General features: G+C 39.1%; 1 protein-coding gene across 21 annotated transcripts in view; it reads left to right on the top strand.

The window, feature by feature from the left end:
• Window positions 1-20,000, top strand: part of CCSER1 (coiled-coil serine rich protein 1) — a 626,082-nt gene that overhangs the window by 88,149 nt on the left and 517,933 nt on the right. For all 21 annotated transcript variants that reach the window (XM_040065135.2, XM_058420707.1, XM_058420708.1 and 18 more), the window contains 2 exons: window positions 3,547-4,908; window positions 7,515-7,702. In XM_040065135.2, coding sequence (XP_039921069.1) covers window positions 3,591-4,908; window positions 7,515-7,702 — 1,506 coding nt within the window. In that variant the 5' untranslated portion in view covers window positions 3,547-3,590. The remainder of the gene's footprint in view (window positions 1-3,546; window positions 4,909-7,514; window positions 7,703-20,000) is intronic.

Raw genomic sequence — 20,000 nt, 5'->3', positions numbered from 1 at the left:
TGGTTTTGTAGAGAAGATGTAGCTGGAGCGAATTTCACTCTGTAAGGGTTACTGCTGTAAGGTTGTGAGTACAAATACTCCTGTTAAATGTGGAGACTGAAAGGATACACCTCCTATATTAGCCATAATAGGGCATATATATATATATGTGTGTTTATAACTCTCCTCTGCTGTAAGCAAGAAGGTTAATGGAAGAGCAGATTTCATTAGTATCTGAAAGTATTGCTATCTTGAAATACTTGTTGTTTTTTCCTTGTGTTGCAGGTGGAAAAGTTGGTATTTTAACTTAGTGCTAAACTTTGGCAGTTTAACAGTGCAAAATGTGTACGTATATAAATGATACATAGTTCTATTAAACTATTAATATTAAAAACATTACTACAACATTCACAGCATTCAAATAGTGTATGGACATGGGCATGCATATATACTGGTATATTTACACAATGGTATATGTTTTAAGAAATGTTCTCTGATGGCTATTGTAGACCCAGAAAGAACATGTTAATGTTCCCCTGTACTCGGCACTGGTGAGACCACATCTTGAGTGCTGTGTCCAGTTCTGGGCCCCTCAGTTTAGGAAGGATATTGAGATGCTTGAGCGTGTCCAGAGGAGGCAACGAGGCTGGTGAGGGGCTTGGAACACAAGCCCTATGAGGAACGTTTGAAGGAGCTGGGGTTGTTTAGCCTGGAGAAGAGGAGGCTTAGAGGTGACCTTATCACTCTCTACAACTTCCTGAAGGGAGGTTGTAGACAGGTGGGGGTCGGTCTCTTCCACTGGGCAGCAAGTGACAGAACAAGGGGACACAGTCTCAAGCTATGTCAGGGAAGGTACAGGTTAGATATTAAGAAAAATTTTTTCACTGAAAGAATGATAAAGCACTGGAATTGTCTTCCCAGGGAGGTGGTGGAGTCACCATCTCTGGATGTGTTTAAAAAAAGACTGGATATGGCACTTAGTGCTATAGTCTAGTTGAGGTGTTAAGGCATAGGTTGGACTTGATGATCTTAGAGGTCTCTTCCAACCTCATTATTCTGTGATTCTGTATGTTGTAGGGGTGAGCATTCCTGCTGCTTAGACAATAAGAGGAATGCTGACAGTTTGTGTTCTTCCTTCAAGAGGCAGGAAAGGCAAAATCAGCTGAATAAATGCCATTTTGTTACCTGCTGTTAGAGGCAATGTATTCTATTAAAATTTATTATCACCTGGAAGGCCAAGGCTATGTTTATTCGGGGTCAGTCCTTAGGAATAATCTCTAATTTTTTTAGACCATCTTTGTATTCTTAGTGCGTGTTACAGAGTGTGCTTTTTTCCTGAGTTTTCTGCTTCCTTCTACTCTCAGCTTGGAAAATTTTGTAGTTATAAACTAGGATGGCTTGTTCTTCAGTGAAGTGACAATTTAAGCTGTGGGCAGGAGAGAGAACACTGGCAGCAAATGTTTTATATGATCATAAAATGTCCAAAGAGGGTTAATGCATTTTAAAAATACTTTGTTCATCTACTGCTATTATAAAACTGCATTCTGAAGTCTTTTTTTTCAGCATTTATGATCTCTCCTTAAAATACAGGAAAGAACTGCCCCAGTCTCTAAAAATCTTGTGTGTATGTGCTTATCCATACGTACCAGTAAGCCTGCAGGTAGAAATTCAAAACAACAAAGAAACCCCAACACAGTTAGGATCTTGAAGTAGGTAAATAAGCCAGAGAAGCTTGAAGGGGAAGGATAGAGTTCCACGTGGCTTTCAAAAGCCCAGTTTCGGTAGGCAGAGTTGTGGACAGGTGAACAAACTGGGATAACAGCAGCTACTGTGAGGATCTCACAGGGTCTCAGCTTCTCTGCACTGTTCCCCCTGCAGTTGCTCTTACACAGTGGTCTAAATGTAAACGTTCATACCTGTCAGTGAAATGCAGCAGCTGGTTGTGCTTCAGTTCACTGCTGGATGTAAAGTTATTCTGGTAGCTCTGTCTGGTCCTGTACTGCCAGTTTTGCCCCAGTCAGACTGAATTCATATTGGGGTTTCAACCACAGAACCTGGGCATTGTCTAGGTCAGGCTTAAGCTTGCCATCAGAGACTCACCAGTGACTTCTAGCAATTAATGACTCTTCTCAAGCTGTTTTTCTCATCCTAAACTATGAAATTGCTTATTGATTCCTGGTGCTTGTGAATTGTGTGGCTCCTTGGCACTGCATGTTCAGAGTGGAGCTGTACTAGTGTTAAAAAAAAAAAAAGTTCACAGCAAAAAATGCAGTCCAACTCTAGTCAGAAACAGTCTTTGAACTTATTTGTTACCCTTTCTTTCACAGTTATATAACATATATGTAGTTTTATTAATACTTAAATAATCTGTTTCTATATGTGTGTGTATGTATGGACTACCTGAATATAGATATTGCTCACAGATGCTTGCTGTAGCCACATAACACATATTAAATTGTTCATTAGATGAATTACTTTGTTTTTGCACTTGACATACCACCACTGTCTAGACAAATGACTTGGGGTTTATTTTTATATGCTGAACACCAGCAGCTCATGAAGTTACATTGGGGCATAATTCCTACAGCCTCTTGTGTTCTTTGTGGTTATATATTACATGTTTTTATTGCTGTCTCTCTGTGGTCCTGTCTTTCACAGTGGTAGTTTGTTATAATGAGAACAAAAAGGAGATAGAACTGGTATATGTTTCATAAAGATTAATATTCTTCTAGTACATCTACAGTGCTGATCAAAATAAGTTTTTCTTAAATATTTATAAAAAAATGACAAGTGCCTGTGCATGAAAGCACTTTCCTCTAATTTCAAAAAACATGAAAAATTAGCTAATTATAAGCAAATAGGCTGTGAGAGGATTTCAGAGAAGTGTTCAAAGGAAACATTGCAGTTCAAATCTAGAAACGTGATCCCATATTTTGACAGTAAATTCCTTGAACTTACAGTTCTTTAGGAAGAATTTTTGATGTTGCCTGGACTGCAATGCCATCATTTTCTGTACTGCAAAGTGATACCTACAGTCTTTAGTAGAAGCACATAAAGTAATTAAAATCCAATTGAAAGTTCAGTGAAGATTGGAAAATTTAAATCCTCTGCTTTCTTTACACACAGCAAAAATCAGAGTATTTAGAAATACAGAATAATAATTTGTTCAGATCATGAAAAATCAACTATCTTCTAAGAGTGCTTGCAGTTTACAAGAAGAACTTAAAACCAAGGACATTTGGGTATTATATTTTTGTATATCTTTTGGCATTTAGGTTTTATACCCTTACCCAGTGTAACAGTACACAATAATGTTGTAGGATACCATATATAAAATTGTGTCTTTTGTTGCTGGAATATTTTAAGCTACATGTTTGCTCAGCTTTCAGTGCTGGCTATTGAACATCACTTTGAAATGCTGAAAGTCTTCAGTGATGTGTATCCAACAAATTTATGTTGACATCTCATGTATTTATTTAGGCTGACTGACAAATCTCTTTAAGTGGTCTTCGAGGCTGAATAATTTATCTTCTTTCCCCCCTCCCTTTTATTTTTCTCTCATCCCAGCTTATTTTATTGTCTGTGAAGAACCACGGACCCTTTGTGCCCCGATGGGGGACTCGGGATCCAGACGATCGACTCTTGTATCTCGGTTGCCAATATTCAGGAGAAGTGTTAGCCGGAGACACGACTCCCTCCCTTCCTCGCCTTCTTCTGCCAGTGCCATTGGTGTCCACACGTCCTCCCCATCCAGCACAAACTCCAGCTCTGGGAGCACAGGAAAGCGCCGGAGTATTTTCCGCACTCCTTCCATTAGCTTCCATAACAAGAAGGGGAGTGAGCAGAAACCTGACTCAGCGAGTCAAAATGTTAACATATCAAATGGTGCCCAGTCCTCTCTTAGCGCTTTTCAAGCACTCAGCTTAGATGAGCACATAAAAAGCAGAGGAAGGCATTCAGTTGGCTTTGGCAGCTCACGTAACAAGAAGATAACAAGGTCTTTGACAGACGATTTTGAAAAGGGAAAGGAGCCCTCAGCTAATAAGAATGTCTTTATCAACTGCATAAGCTCTGGGAACAATGAGGGTGATGATTCGGGCTTTGCAGAAGAGCGAAGCCGACACTCTGTCAAACAGTCCACACGAAAACTTCTCACGAAATCCTTTTCATCACACTACAAATTTTCTAAACCAGTTTCAGAGAGTCAGTCCGTTTCCTCTGTGCAGCAGCCCAGGTGCTTGCTGGAAGTTAAATCCTATGTGGAAAGTGAACCTGTGATGGCCAAGTCGTCTCCTCCATGCTCAGCTGAGACGACGGAGTGCATGGGCAGCTCCCTGCAGTCCCCGCTGCTCTCGGCTGACCTCACAGCTGCCCAGACACCTTCGGACTTTGTCGCTCTGACCGAGGACTCTGTTTCAGAGGCTGATGCCCTGCCCAGCAGTGGGCCTGGGGCACTGTTCACAGAGGATTTTGGCCATGATGTCTCTGCCTCTCAGATCTTCTTTAATCCTGCTGCTGCTCCTGGGAGGGAGACAGATACTGTGCAAAGTAGTGGCCATTCTGCTGGCGTATCTCCTGTGAGTCGTGCAAGCTCGTGCAGCCTGGACTCCAGTACCTTATTCAAAACCTCAGTTGCTAATCAAACAAAAGTACTGTTGCAAGCCAATGGGCTACATATTAATGATGCCAGGCACATAGAAAAAATTGACTCAGAAAATGCACATTTAGAAACCTTGACGTTACAGCGTAGTGAAGAACCAGCAGTGACGCACTCTCCAAAGGCACGGGGGTTGAGTGGCAGCAGCAATGAAAGCACTCCATCCAAGCACATGAGAGACATAATTCCTGTAGTGGAGTCTAAGACTGTTCCATGTTCTGAACCTCAGTCTTTTAAAATGCATCAGAGTTATGAATCAAATCATCCTAAAGGTACGTTGCGCAGTTTTTTCATTTTTGAGTTTGGTGGGTTTTGGGGGAGCTGGTCTCATGTTTTCTATGATGATTGTTTTGTCATAAAGTGTGTTTTAGAATTGCTAGTGCTAGCTATGAAGTTCGGCAAGTAGAAACTGTGTCCTCTCTCAAAGCTGTAGGAATTAAAGGCCAAGTCTGATTTATTTTTTTGAGTTTGTTTTTTAGAGCCCGTAAACACCCATCAGTGCTGTTTGTGGCTGTGCTTTGCTTAATAGAAAATAAATTAAAGATGCAAGTATTGATTCCCAGCTTGCATTAGAGGCCAAAGCTGTGATTTCTTGAGACATGGCATTTTTGGACTTGAGCCATAGGTTTGGCTTATTTGGGATGGAAACATCACCAGAAAAACAAACCTTGTAGTCTGATTGTGAGAAATAATAAAGTTCACTTTATGTTGATCTGGGTTTAGAAATTTCTTGAGTCTTGGTTTCTCTATTCAACTGATGTTATAGGGTAGCTCAGAGTGAATATTTTGTCAAAGTATGAGCTATCTTGTTTCTGCTTCCATCTGAAATAAGTGGCCAAATTCTCATTTTGTCATTTGTGAAACTGAAGGAGTTAATTACAATCTAAATTTCACACTGGATCTTTAGTTTATGAAGAGTAATTTGGAAATGCTAACAAGATAAAGTAGAAAGACTGTGCCTAGAAATCCCAATCTATGGAGATACAGATAAATAAGGCACCAGGCCCTTGAGTGAAGGACACCTGTCAGAAGACATTTATCTCTGACAGTTTATTTTCTCGAGCCAGTTTAATGACTGGTGCTTTCTTGCTTAGTCCTGAGGCTGTAAGTGGTCGGCCAAAATTTGACAGTTAACAAGACAGCATTTGTAGTGATTGTATTAGAAGATGAATGACGGGAAGTGTAAACTCATAGAAATTCACACCCATCATTTTGTTTGGGTATTTTTCTAGGCATGTAGATTATAAGCAATCAAAAGCAATCTTGGTTTTTAAATTAATTATTATTCACTGCTAGGGTTAGTTGGATGTCTTGTACATATATGACAATAGAAAGTCAAATTAATCCACTGAATTAACTTTGACTAGAGGGCACCTTTTTCATTCAGAACTTCAGTCACTTTTGGGAAAAAAAAAAGTTCTCATTTACGTATATAACTGGTCCTGGACACTCAGTTTGTCTTCTTTGACACATTGTCTCATATGTGAATGAGCTTTTTTTTCAGAATCTGCCTTGCTGGAGTGTACTGCGGAACACCAAGTGGGCAGCTTGCAGGGTTGTTTAGAAATACCCATTGCATTTCAAATTCATGCACTGGCAATTGAGTATTTAATCTGTATTTCAGTAAAGCAGCTAAAGGGAGTTGAAATCGTGATAGAGGGATTTTTATAAATTGGACTCATGTTCACAGAAACACTAGAGCTAATACTGCACTATAAAAAAGTTGATGATTAATTGTTCTGATTTTTTAGTGCTGTTCAAAAAACTTTTTTTTTTTCTGGTGTTGTGAAGAATGTATTTCAAATTAGAAATTGGCCAAGCATTCAGAGGCTTATTCATACTGAAAATAAGATAAAATCCTGCCATGTGGAATGAGTCAAATACAGAAAAATCTTACATGGCATTCCATAAGATATAGTTAAAAGTACTTGCACCTGTTGCAAACAGACTGCTTTGAACATTTGGTTTTCTAAAACAGTATTTAAACCTAGATGTGAATACAAAATACTTCTGTGATTTTTCTTTGCTAATAGATACTTTCTCCTCTGTACCTGGTCTCATAGCTGGTATCATTATCGGTAGCATTGTGAATGTGACATTAATGTATGCACAGGTTTGATGTGCCATATATTTCTTAGTATAACTTTATGTATTTTTATGTGATATGGATGTTTTTGAGAACGCTTAGAGAAAATCTTTTCTCCTGCAAAATAAGATAAGATTTTTTTGCGTGTGTGACATTTATTATGCTACTATGCTTTTATCTTTCTCCATCTCTAAATCTGCCCTAGCATGTCGAAATGTGTTTTTTCTTCTCTTTTCTGATGTGTTATTGTTTTAACTGGACTGGGATTTTGCCCACTGACTGCAGGCTGAGTTTGGAGGGTGCAGCTCTAAGACTAAACTAGGAATGCTGAACAGAAATGGAACCTGATGTGTATCCCTGTCTTACGAAGGGATAACAAGGTTGTCACCTGGCCCTTCTAAAGCTTGACTTGCCTTTGGGCATAGGGTAAGGCAGGATGGGTTTTGGCACCAATGGACAAGTGATAGTTGCTCTGGTAGATTTTACTTTCAGCAATTTGAAAGTGTCCTGTGAGGAGGGGAGAAAGAAAAGGATGGAGGAAAGAGTCTTTCTGGGTTCTATGAGGAGCCCTGGACTGGGCAGTAGTTTGCTGAGCATCCCTGTCATTGGAGCAGTGTGAACTGGAGGCCCAGGTGACACCTTTACCTAGGTAAGTATGGTCTGCTTTCCACAGAACATTTCTCATGGGATTTCTCTTCATTGTAATTATTTCAAGTAAAGCAGTGTTTTGATTAAGAAAATATTTATAGAGAGCAATTCCCTGTAACAATTGCTGATTGCTTGTCTTTGTAGTTGATCTTGCCAATAGCCTCAGTCCATACCGGGAAGGCAGATTTGTTGAGAAACGACTGAGGTCCTCTTCAGAAGGTACTGCTGGGGGCAGTCGGCTGATCATAAAACCAAAGGATGGAAATGCAGAAGAGCTTAACAGCCTAAGGAAGCAGAGGGCAAGCTCATCCTCTTCCAAAATGAACAGCATGGTGAGTTTGATTCCCACATGCATAAGTTAGTTTTTCTTGCATTGGTGTAGCTATAGTGAGAAGCAGAGACTTCACAACTAACAGTAATAAAGAGAGCAGGAGCTGTCTCAGGCGTCCGAAATGTGATCCAGGCTCAGCTTCAGATATTAGAAGTATTTTTTTTGCAGGGTGTGGTGCTGTGAAAAGGTTTGTGTACTTTCTGGGAAGAGTTTTCCTGTTGATATGTGTTGGTGATATGCTTGTGCTGTTAAAGCATGGAGCTTTTTGTGTTTCTCTGTTTTTGCAGGAAGTTTGCATCCAAATATCAGTGAATAACATGTAACTTTTCAAAAGCATTGATGGCTTTGAAAGCATAATGACATTTAAAAATGGTGTTTCATGTAGGCATACAAACCATTATGCAGATGAAGTATGTGCCCTAAAATACTGGTTAACCCTGGCTCAGACCTGTGCACCTTTTTTTGGGCTGTTAGACCTGAGCTGTTAGGCAGACCTCTGTGTATTTATTTAAATACTAGGCTACACTGATGCTGTAGCACTTCATTCTGTTTACCTCTGTATTAATGATGGAAGTGGGGTGGTGACAATCCAGGAAAAACACGAAGTAGGCAAAGCGTGGATGGGATTAGGTGGTAATCTGATCCCTTCTTTGTGTTTTGTTTATGAAATCTATGAGCTTTTCCCCCCATGCCATTATAAGATTGTCCACAGATCGACATGATTTGCTTATGCTTACTGATATTACAGTCACAGACCAAGGAGTTCTAAAACAAGATTAGAGAGCATGCAGATGAGTGAAGGTAAAGTTATTCCTGCTTTCCCCCCAGTACAAATGGATATTACCTTCCTATCTTATGAAAATAGGAGCTTCTTTATTAAAAAGTGAGGTTTAGGAAGTAAATCAAACAAAACCAAACCTGAAAACACCCTTTGCCACACCACAAAAAAACAGAAGACAAAATAATAAATGAGAGTTTTCTGGAAGCAAGAGAAAAAAAAAATACAAAGGAATTGAATGTTCATAATAATACATATTTAAACAATACAAAGGCCTCTTCAAAATACTTGTCACAATAAATCAATTCATATTTAACACCCCAGTAGCAGATTGCTACCAATGAATGATGCTAATGAAGAATGGATACTAGGTAAGGAATTGGTGGTACCACACAGTATTATAAAAAGCCAACTTTTTTATGTGGCTAGAACAGGGTGAGTTACATGGCTGACTGTAACAGCCGTTTTGTTCAGTTCTGGAGAAAAATAAACCACAGACATTTAAGGGATGGCAGATCCCTGGGGGAGAGCAGGGGCACCCATGGCGAGGGCAGTGTTTCTGTGCAGTTCTGCTCTGTGGTGCTGAGTGGCTGTGGCTGCAGATGCCGGTTTTCTGGCATCACCCAGATGTCTTGTTAAGATGAGGAAATTGTGTATCTGTATCTTTGCCCCTGTTTGTGTTCTTTTTCTTATTGACAGGCAGTGTGAGCTGCTTCTGCTGAGGGACTGGGGGTGAGGAGTCTTAAAGTCTCACTGCAGGGGTGTGAGATTTTTTCACAGGAGACAGGAAGTAAAAAAAAAAAAGGAGCATCTGAGAAATTGTTCTTTATTCTGAACATCTTGCTTAGCAGAGTGTTCTTGCATAATTGTCATCTCTTGTTTCAAAGATGAAATGTAAAACCTTGGATAGACTGAACTCCTAATTACTGGGAATATGTATCAAACCTACAGACAAGGCCACTGCTTGCCCTAAGTGTGGCCTTAACTAACTTGTGAGGTGCTGAAAGTAATTTATATTCTGGCTAAGATTAATGCTGTTTGTAAATGAAATTTAGGGAAGAAGAACATCTTTCAGAATAACTCTGCACAGGTGCCAATTTCATAGTACTGTAAATAACGATGTGTAACAAATGCTTGAGATGGATTGGATTGCCAATTACGTGTTTACAAAGCTGCTGTTCTTGCAGTGGCCAGTTTCTGCTACAAGAGGGCACCGTTTCACCAGGAATGGTTTCAGAGAGCAGTCACTGCCATTCAGGACATGTGTTTGAGCAGTTTGGTGTTATTAGCCTGTGTAGTATAATAGACTCTTTCTAAATGAAAAGCATTGAGAGTGATGCAATTTTAAGAGAAGCTTATCACTGTATAAACTCTGGTCATTGTTATGCTCCAACAATGAACTCATGAGTTAACAAACTTAAATCTTTTGACATAACATACAGACTAGTTAACTATGTCTCAGAAGTTATGCTTCATCTGCTGTTTCTGCCGAGGTGGTTTTTCTTTTCCAATGTGCAAGAGACACAAAAGGAAAGGAAAGTGTGAATCAGCGCAGACAAAAGACTTGAATGGTCTGAAATACACAGTCCTGCAAGACCAGTGAAAGAATGTAAACCTGGATAGTTGACACAATGAGAATTAGATTCACCACTTAAAAAAATTAAAAAATCAGACCACCAAATCACCCTAAGTAAGCTCTTTAAGAACTCAGAGGATTAGAGGCAGAACAGCAGGGAGAAAAGATCTGATGTGTTAACAATACTTGGAACTAGGAGAAAGTAAGATGTGTGTGAGCAAGAAGAGAATTATCCATTACTTCACATAGTAGTGGCTAATATGGAAAGGTGAGTATCTTGAATGCCACATTTATCAGTACAGAGACAAAATGTTATTTTTTTTTTAATGTATGGTAGAGATTTTTAAATGCTAGCAAATTAAAGTCATTAAGACCAGAATAGTGATGAAGGATGATATGGATGGAAGTAACTGCGTTACTTCCGGTTAAAAAAAAACTGGAGAGAATGGTGAGAGCACCGAGATCACACTGCCCAGTTTCAAGACATGAGCTACACTGTGCTGTATGCACACGTGTTTTCACTTGGTCTAGAAATATGGTTGCATATGTACAGCAGGTCAAGACTGCTTTTGGCTCTTGCAAATCTGCCCTTTTGCCTCTCTGCTCTTCTTTATAAGGATAATAGTTATTTGTCTTTACAATTGCTCCCTTGCCCACACCTGTCTATCAGCATATGTAGTACTTAACTAAAAAAACCCTTATTTTTCAGCTTGCTGTCCCAGTGGGTGAACATTATGTTCTATAGGAATGTGTTTCTCTGGGCACTCTTCAACACAGTTTTCTCTTCAGTTTCTCATACTTGAATCTTCTCTAAATGTTGCCTGTTTCTTGCTTCTTAAATTCAGCTTCAACGGTTTTCCCTTGCAGGTAAAAACTTTTGTGCTTGCCCTCTGTGCTGCATCATCAGCTTCCTTTACCTGGAGCAAAGCAGCCTTGCTGACTTGTGCCAGCCCAATTAAGAGCAGCGCAACTTATTTTTCTGTATTCTTGCTTTGACTGTGCCATTTCTTTCTTTGCATCTTTCCTGTGGTTCCTATATATTACATATAAAACCAAGGACATCCTAGCCTAAGGCTTAAGGACATCCCAGTCTTTTCCCCCTCGGCTTTAACAGTGGCCCTATTGCCAAGCTGTCAAATAATTGCATTTGTGTTTCCTCCCGTGCTGCCTATCATGCACTTGGGTAACTGCAGTTACCACAAAATTTGCTTCATTTCCTTTCTCAGTTTTCACTTGACTTTTTTGCTTTGCCTAAAGATAATTTTTCAAGGTGCTGTTACTGTATTACTATGATTTTTACTGAGCTTTTTTTTACTTATCCATCCAGTGCTGATGCTTTGCCAAAATCCCCCTTTTCTCATGCTTGTCCTATGCTTGTTGTATGGGGATGCACCAAGTACTGAACATCTCAGTAGATGTACTTACAAACATAAATTAGGAACAGCGAATGCAAAACCCTGCATCAGAATATGGACAGGGCAGTATTTCATGGGCAGGAATTCAATTTGCTAATGGAAGTAGTTGAATATGTTAGTTAAACATGAAATTAAAAAAAATAATAATTTACTGATTTAGTATAGAGGGGACCATCTGACATTTTGGGAGTATAGAAAAAAGATAGTGATTGACACAGAAATATGCTTGCAAAAGAGAGACTAACTGCAAATATTTGAGACTCCTAGTGTGTCTGGAGTGAGCAGAAAGTCAAAGCAGAGGTCGCTAATGAAAGTGTGTTATGGCCAAAATATCTGTGATAATTATCCAATTAGCAGCTGGAGTTTAAATTGTGGTTGGTGTCGCGGATATTGCGTGTGTGTAACTCTACCTCAGTTTTGTTGCCAAAGTGATTTGGGGTGACGTAGCTGATAATAGTCAGGTTTCTAGTATACTTCAGAAATGGTACTTGCAATGATGGAGCAATTGTCCAAACCACTATATTCAAATCTCTTCCTGTGTTTGATAGTGTACTTTATCAGGCCATACCCAAATTTGTAGTTCATGAAAATGTACTTATTCCATCTCACAGATAACTTCGTTTTTAATGTTACCTCATTTTACCTTATTTATTATCAATAATCCAGTTGCTGCATCATGACAGAAACAGCAGGATCCTGTGCCCCCCATGGCCTTCAGTGAATGTACATGAATAAGGGCTAAAGGGTTTTTTATGTTCCTCTTGCCTATGCTGAGTTGTATGATATTTTGCTGATACATGATTAAGCACTGAGTATGGATCAGACTAGGCTGGCTGCTAGTCTAGAGAGAATTGAAGTAATTTTCATATTTGCTTGAGGTTACTTTAACACTGACCTTCTGGAAGCTGTGATTCTTATGCAATGTGTGGCTAATACGTGTGATGGAATGTGCTATTGAAAATGCTCAAGTTGAATGAGTTTCAGAGAGTGACCAATGAGTAGATCTGAAAGTGGAGTTGAATGTGGCTGTTTTTTGTGACCCATAAATGTGATCTGTAAAGGCCTGTGAAAATCTTGTGAGATATGCTCTCCTTCTACAGACTGGCATTAATTATTAATGCCTTAATAGCCTGCCCTGGAAAGGTGGTGAATGAAAGGTTAGAGTGAGGATTTGAGTGCTCAGAGTTTCAGTTCAAGTTGAAAAAACCCTCAAACAAAAGAGTGTTTTTCAGATATGCCAAGACTGTTATAAAAAATATGAACTAGGTAAGCAAAATGCATACACTTGTTTATTGTCTTCTGCACAACCTTCTTTAGAACTAGCAGTGTTATATGTGCGCTGGATAGCTACAACCTGTTTTTAACTTGCCGTAGGATGTATTAGCTCCGGTATCTGTGGTGTTTGTAAAAGCTTTGTCATAATTAAAACAGATGTGCTATTCTTTTCCTGTCACTGCATTATGGTATTTTTGCTTAACTCAAATTCATCTCTGCTACCCTGGGCTTCTCGAGGGAGAATATTTGGGAACATCAATTGTTACTGAACTGTTCAAGCAAACCCTGTAAGGCAGTGGTTCACCCTTCATGAGAAGTGGACTTGACAGCATTAATTTATAACTAGATTTGTGGTAACGTAACAAAATTTCCCCTTTTGCAATGAATTTGGCGTTTTGCTCCTTTGTGAAAGGGAGCAAAAAGAAAAGAAACTCTGGAAGCCACTTAAAGCAAGAACTGTCAGGACTGCTTTGATACTATGAGGCTGAACAGTGCTATCTAGATAGGAATAAACTGCTGACTATAGCTACTTAGTAATTTGAGCCTTACATTCCTAATTTAGCGTGGAGAAAGTGCCTTTCGCTTACTAGTAAGATAAAAAAATGGAAATGGCATATAGGGATTTAAGCATTTTGGCTGGGATTTTTAGGTCAACTCAGCTAGAAGCTGTTTGGGTAACAACCCTGTGGGAAATCAATGTCTGTAGTGTAATGTGTGTTTCTTAACAAATGAAGGGCTTCTGAAAATCAGATTGAGGTTGTTAAACACTTTGAATTAATTCTTGAGATCAAGTAACAAATAGAAATTAATTTAGATGTGACTTAATGCTTATGCTGTAATGTTCTGTGTTCTTCTTTAAGGACATAATCATGGCCCAGAAAAGGGTAAACTGTTAATCTAACATTGGAGTAATTATTTAAATTGAATTGACTTATGTTAATACAGGTAGAAAGTTATTAGCAATTTTAAATCCCAGAATCATCGTGGCAGTGGGTGGGTGTGTTTGGTGTGTAGCAAAAATAGAGCAGAATTATTTCTTTGTGTGCTTCTATGGGTTAACTGCAGTGGATGAATTGCATCCCTCAGCCACTGGCTTTACTTTCTCTGGCAGGATGAGGAGGACAAGTGGATGGGTAAAAGTGTGAAAAGGTTTAGGCTGTAATGAGGAGAGTTTAGCAGGGAAGGCAAAAGCTTCACACACAAGGCAAGCACACAAAGGCATTAATTCATTAGTTCCCAGGGCAGACCATCCATCCATCCCTCCCTCCCTCAGGAAGTAGGGCTTCGTCCCACCTAATGGGTAGTTTGGAGGATAAATGCCATTCCCCCTTCCTTCCCAGCTTGAACTGCTAAACACAGCATCATATGGCTGGATCCCTTTGGTCAGGGAGTGTCAGCTGTACCAGCTGTGCCCCCGCCGAATTCTAGCTCACTCCCAGCCTCTTCAGTGGCAGGGAAGTGTGAGGAGCAGAAAAGGTCTTCACAGCTGTGCAAGCCCTGCTCAGTAATAGCTAAAGCACAGCTTGCTGTGATAACTCTGATTTGGTCCACAAATCCAAAACACAGCACCATAAAAGCAAGCGATTATGAAAAAACTTCTGTCCCATTCAAAACCAGTACAAATTGGGTATCTGATACTTTTTTCTGAAGACTCTGAGTACTTGCTCTAAGTATTGTCTGAACCAATTTTTACAGGATGCTGAACTTCTAAAACAATAGGTAGGTGTCCCCTGTAATGTGTTGCACTTAGTTTTCTCTTTTTTTTCAGAAAAATATGGCTATTTATTGAGACTCAAAATCTAAGCGTAAAGCACAGGCAGCTGACGGATTTTTATAACAACCACACTTTTGTGCTAGTCTTACTACATCCCTGAAATAGTTTTGCCAGTTAATGTAAAAGATAGCTTGTTCTGAAGCTGCTTATCATTTAAAGTTGATAATATTTTTATAGATTTCTTTTTCCACATGAAGGGAAAGATTTTTTTTTTCTGCACAGAAATATCTGGTAATATGTTAAAATACACCCTAGTAGTCAATATTGGTTAAATAGATAGATATATTTGTCAAGCAAAAGCAGCTTGGTTATTTTTCTATTTTATTAGGACTTCTACATTTTACTTTCCTGTTCATTACCATATTTTCCATGCTCTGAATACAGGTTAGTGCTGCAGCAAAATTGTTACGCAGTCTTTTTCAGGTAAACCACTCAGTCTGTTTGTACATGAGGGCTGCTAAAATTTTTGTCACCAACTATAGTGCCCCCACCAAAGAAGTAACTCGTTTGTGGTGAAGTTACTTACCTCCTGCTCAGTGCCTGTCATGCTGTGGACCTGTGAGCAAGGTCAGGGATTTACTAAGGATGAAACAATCCTGTGAAAAATCTAATGAATGCTCCCTGCCGGCTCTCACAGTACGTTAATCAATATTAGGAGAGAAACAGAGTCACTGATGCGTGAAGGCATCTCTGGGGGATGATCTGGTCCAACACCTCTGCTGAAATCAGGGTCAGGGATGGCATCCCTACACCCAGGGATGTGTGTACTTGGATTCAGAGTGTCTGAGGATAGAGACTCTGGAGCCTCACTTGTCAGCCTGTCCAGGTGTTTGTCCAGATCTGTGGTTTAAAAAAAGAACAAAGCTTTTTCTTGGGTTTCTTGTCTTTCAGTTAACACTTCTCTATTCCCTGGGTAGCACTAAGAGGAGTCTGTCGTTATGCTGCCCATGACCACCGTTGTATGCCAGATGTGCAAAGGCCTTTGATGCTGAGAAGAGATGAGTCCAGTATTGAAGGGTAGGGAGCCAAAGGGAATTCTAAACAGAGCTCCCTTGACACCCTCACTGTGCTCCCAACTCATTTGTGGTGCCTGTGGGCTCTGCCCAGTCATTCTATCTGCAAATGTGCTGTGTTGGGCAGAAACTGTAAAGTCACAGGAGCTGGGATTATCCCCCTCTGTACACACAGGCTATTATATTTCCCCATCCTACTTCATGGAGCAGGGTGTGCCAGGGAAAGGAGGTGGTTTGCAGGGAGTTCCTGTGGTATCCAGTGATGGCAGGTGTGAAGTAATGTGAGTGGGTGGAGAGGCCACTGGGACTCTAACAAGTGTTTCTGAAGGAATTTGAAGAGGTGGTAAAACCTGATGTACTCTGCTTGCATACTGGGATCTCTTCCCTGCAGAAGGACAGAGGTCAGGAATGTGGAAGTTACCGTTGGTGGAAGCAGGTTAGAGGGTTATCTGAACTAGTGTGGCTGATCTAATGTCCGTATTTTATTACACTTGATTTTTAAATAAAGGAATGGCCTTTGTACAACGAGTAATACTTAAGTGGAAAAATCTTTCTATCCAGTAGTGGTAAAAGAAAGTACCTCCTCCTCAGAAGAAGGTAAATTACTTTAATTGAATGTCTGCTATGCCCTAGAAGATTACTCATGTCATTTATCTGGGGAGATGCCCTTAGCATGGGCAGTATTTTTGCAGCTGTGGTATATATCTTCATGGGTTAGCATATGTAAGTAATACATACAATGGGAAAACTGAAATTTTTGGAGGACTTTTATAAGGGAGACCATTAATGGACACCTAATTCACTGAACTTGAGATTTATGACTAGTGAATAGAAATCAGTATCTTGGGTTTATCATCCTGTAGGTCAGATGATTCATAGGTAGTTTGCACTCACTTTTTTTAAATGAAAATTTAAAAGGAAAATTGCCCTGGCTTTGTTCTTAGTGACTAATTTTGCCCTTCTCCTTTCTTATGCATCATTTCCTGCTGTGTGGGTCCCTATACAGTGTGTTCATAAATGGTTCTGTAGTGCGAGTTCTGGAATGCTTTCCTATAAGCTGCCTATTAGTATTCTCTTGCTTATGTGAGAATAAACTCAGAATAAACACAGTATTTTTTTCCCCAGGCTACAGCAATTCAGGGTAGGGTGCTTCTTCCAGGCCTTTGATCCCTTTGATTGATAAAAAGAAGGTAATGGGGTGAGAAATGGAAATTCTGTTGGGTCACTTGTTAGGTCATTCATATTTGCAGTCCTTCTTGTCTTGCCAGTGTGTTGCTTGAGGCAATACGAGATGAACCCTGGATTAAGGATTTGGCAGGGGCTGGAAAACAAGCTGTGCGCCCTGAAGCTTGCCATTTAGAACAGGAGATTTTTCTGGTTTAAAGTCAAGTGCATTCTAGCCCATGAAAGACTTAGGATCACGCTTTGTGATTTGATACATGGAAATGAGGTTATTGGAAAGATGCTGAACTACATTTTTTTGCCTCTGAGATAATTTTTTTGTATTCATAGCATTCTTTCACTAAAACTAATAAAATAAATTGAAGTAACATAGATCTGGTGAATAACTTAGTATGTATCTTGTAAAATTTTCATAACTTGCTACATAGATGTTTTCATGAACAGACTGCACACAACCCCTCAAATGACACAAACTTTGCAAAACTATTGCACTTACAATGTGTGTTTTGTATTTGAATTCTTGATAAAGTAACAAACATTCTGTGTTTTTTTTCTGTGAGAGGCTTTTTGGATTTTGAAGAATATTAGTGTTGGATAAATGTGTAATATTTTATTTGCATGAGCAGTCTGGATAGCTATTATGATTTGGAGCTGATTGGCAACAGAGGAACATCGGTACTTGAAAAGCAGTCATTAATAATAGGTAGAGCAATTCATTGCATGACACAAAATGTCTCTGATACCAAAGAAAACGTGAGAAGGGAAGTTAAGATGTTTAGTGACTGACTGCTTTGGGATCTTGAACATCTGCAACAGTTTTAATCAATTGAAAACTAATAGAAGGTTGTTCACTAAAGTTTATTTCTGTTACTTAGACAGACATCTTGGATAGAAAGAAGGGCTTCAGTTTTTTACTTATTTTTTTTTTTAATTTTATTTTTATGTGTTTTAAATTACTCCCATGTACCCACTCATTTGTTACGTCTGATGCTGTGGAACAGGCAGCACTGTAGCAGAACTCATAGCACCTAAAAATGACTCCTACAAGATTCTTCACTGAATTTTTTTTTTTTTTTTTTAAGTATATTTAAGGAAATGAGGTTAGTTTTTGACTGCTCCAGAAGTCAGAAGTCCCCTGTCATCTTTTTTTGGCATCTTTTAGTTGATAAAAGTACAACCCAACAGTTTTGACTTAGTCACTAACCAAAATGATGAGATTGTAAGTGTTGGGAGTATATTTTGAAGAAACGATCTCAAAATAAGCATTGTGAAGCAACATGAGTAAATAGTGGGAGGGAACACTTAGCTAAATGAAATTGTCTTTATAAATCTGTAGACTTGGCAGACAGTTATCCTGGAAGACTTTCATCTTTCTAAATTTGCCGACTTTAGAAATCTGTCTCCTTATTGGAGTGGAGGACGTGCAGTAGGGAAAATAAGAACCTGATCCAGAGAGAAGCAAGGAGGATAAAGGGCAGGACTTACTGGAGACGGGGCTATATTCCCATTAGAAAATGGGTGGGGTTATGAAGTGCTGATAAGAAAAGAAGAGTTAAATGCAAGAAACTTGTGATTAAGAATCGGATGGAGTTCAATGCAAGTGCTGTGGAAAAGGAAGAGATGAAGCACTGGGAAAGAGAAAAGTTCAGGAGAAATTTTTGGCTAGGTGATCTGGAAGTTAAGAGGATGGGAAGTATTTCAGTTAAAGAAGCTGAAAAGATGGGAGTGGCTATCTATGTTTTTATAAATCAGGCAGAAATTGAGGGAGAAGCTGGGAACTAATGAGGTGAAGAGCTTACAGAACTGGTTGTCAAGAGGAATATGTAATCCTTTGTTACCTGAAACACTGAAATTCAGGAGTTTTGTTTTATCTTCTGTGAATATTCCCTGTAGGGGACGTTGGTCAGAAGAAAATACAGCAGTCTGTAAAATATGCAGTGTGGGCACAAACCTGTCAGGCATTTCAGCTGGAAGAGGGAAGTAATGCAATTTTCCTGCTGAAAGTGTGGCAGTAGGCACAATAGTTTAAGTATTTTCATTAGTCACATTTCAGCACAGTTTTTCCTCCAGATGAGAATAAAAAGTTGTCATTTTTGTCTTTATTCTCACATATGTGACATGGTGAAAGCAATTTGATCTTGTTATCAAAGCTGTATCTTTTCTTTTGAAACACTTTGCCTTTTCTCAGCCTGTAGAAAAAAGAATATTTTTGCATCTTTATGAATAAAATTTGTTCCTGTTGCTTCCATTCATGTTGGCTGTGGTTAAAGTTAAATCACAAAGTTAATCTGAGATGCCTAATTAATATGCCTTGTTCACACCTACACTTTTAAACTAATCATCACAGATACAGAGTCAGGACAGTTTTTTTCCCCTGTGTCTGAGAGAAGGTAACTTTTGTAAAACTTTTTCTTTCCTCATAGCTTGGGTTATCCTTTGTATTCCCCATTCCTAGGCTAGAGAAAGTGTGTGCAATCATTAAAGATTATGCAGAAAGAAAAATTAATAATGGAACACAAGACACAATCATGATGGGGCATCAGACAGTGCTTGCTCCCAGGCACATGTTAAGGATGTGTGTTTGATGTTGTAAAATGCCTACGTAAGTTTCACGCTGAATCATTTCTAAGGTTTACAAAAAAAGTGGTTTATTTTCTGTGATCTGATCACAGTGGGAAAATTTTTACAGCTTTCAAACAAACCCAAGTCATCATCAGTGACAGAGAACTATCTCTATAAACAAGCTATTCATACTGCTTTTCAGGTTCTAAGAATAGAAGTGATACAGAAATTAAATTATTTCTTTAGAACTGTAGTTAAGTAAGAAGATATGACCAGATCTAATAAGAGAAATATTAATAATAACTAATAATGGGAAAGTAATGTGTCCTTCTTACTTTTCTGTGCCCAGACACAAAATCAAGAGTAAAATATGCCATTGAGAAGCAACCAGCAAAGCTTATTTTTGCAAATGAAATTGTCAGAACAGACAGATTTAGAATAGGGGTTTGTGGATGTCAGATTCCTCATTGGCAGTATTAGGCACTGATAAGATGAGACACTGAATCTCAGCGTGTTGGTGTCTTTGTGAGGTTTTTATTTCAAAGAGATACAGATACATGAATAAAAATCTTGAACCTAAGTGAAAGGAGTAGTCAACCACTCAGCCATGGTTCATGAATCACAGTAGTCAGTTTTAATAACTTCAGTTGGGAAAGTGGATTCCAAACTATTCTATCTGGATGCTTCAAGTGGACTCAGCTGTCTACTGGAAGGACCTACAGGT

The sequence above is a fragment of the Hirundo rustica genome, chromosome 5, assembly GCF_015227805.2.
Source record: "Hirundo rustica isolate bHirRus1 chromosome 5, bHirRus1.pri.v3, whole genome shotgun sequence".
In the NCBI taxonomy this organism is placed as follows: Eukaryota; Metazoa; Chordata; class Aves; order Passeriformes; family Hirundinidae; genus Hirundo; species Hirundo rustica.
Note: the sequence above shows the minus strand (reverse complement) of the source record. Positions and strands in the feature narration are given on the sequence as shown.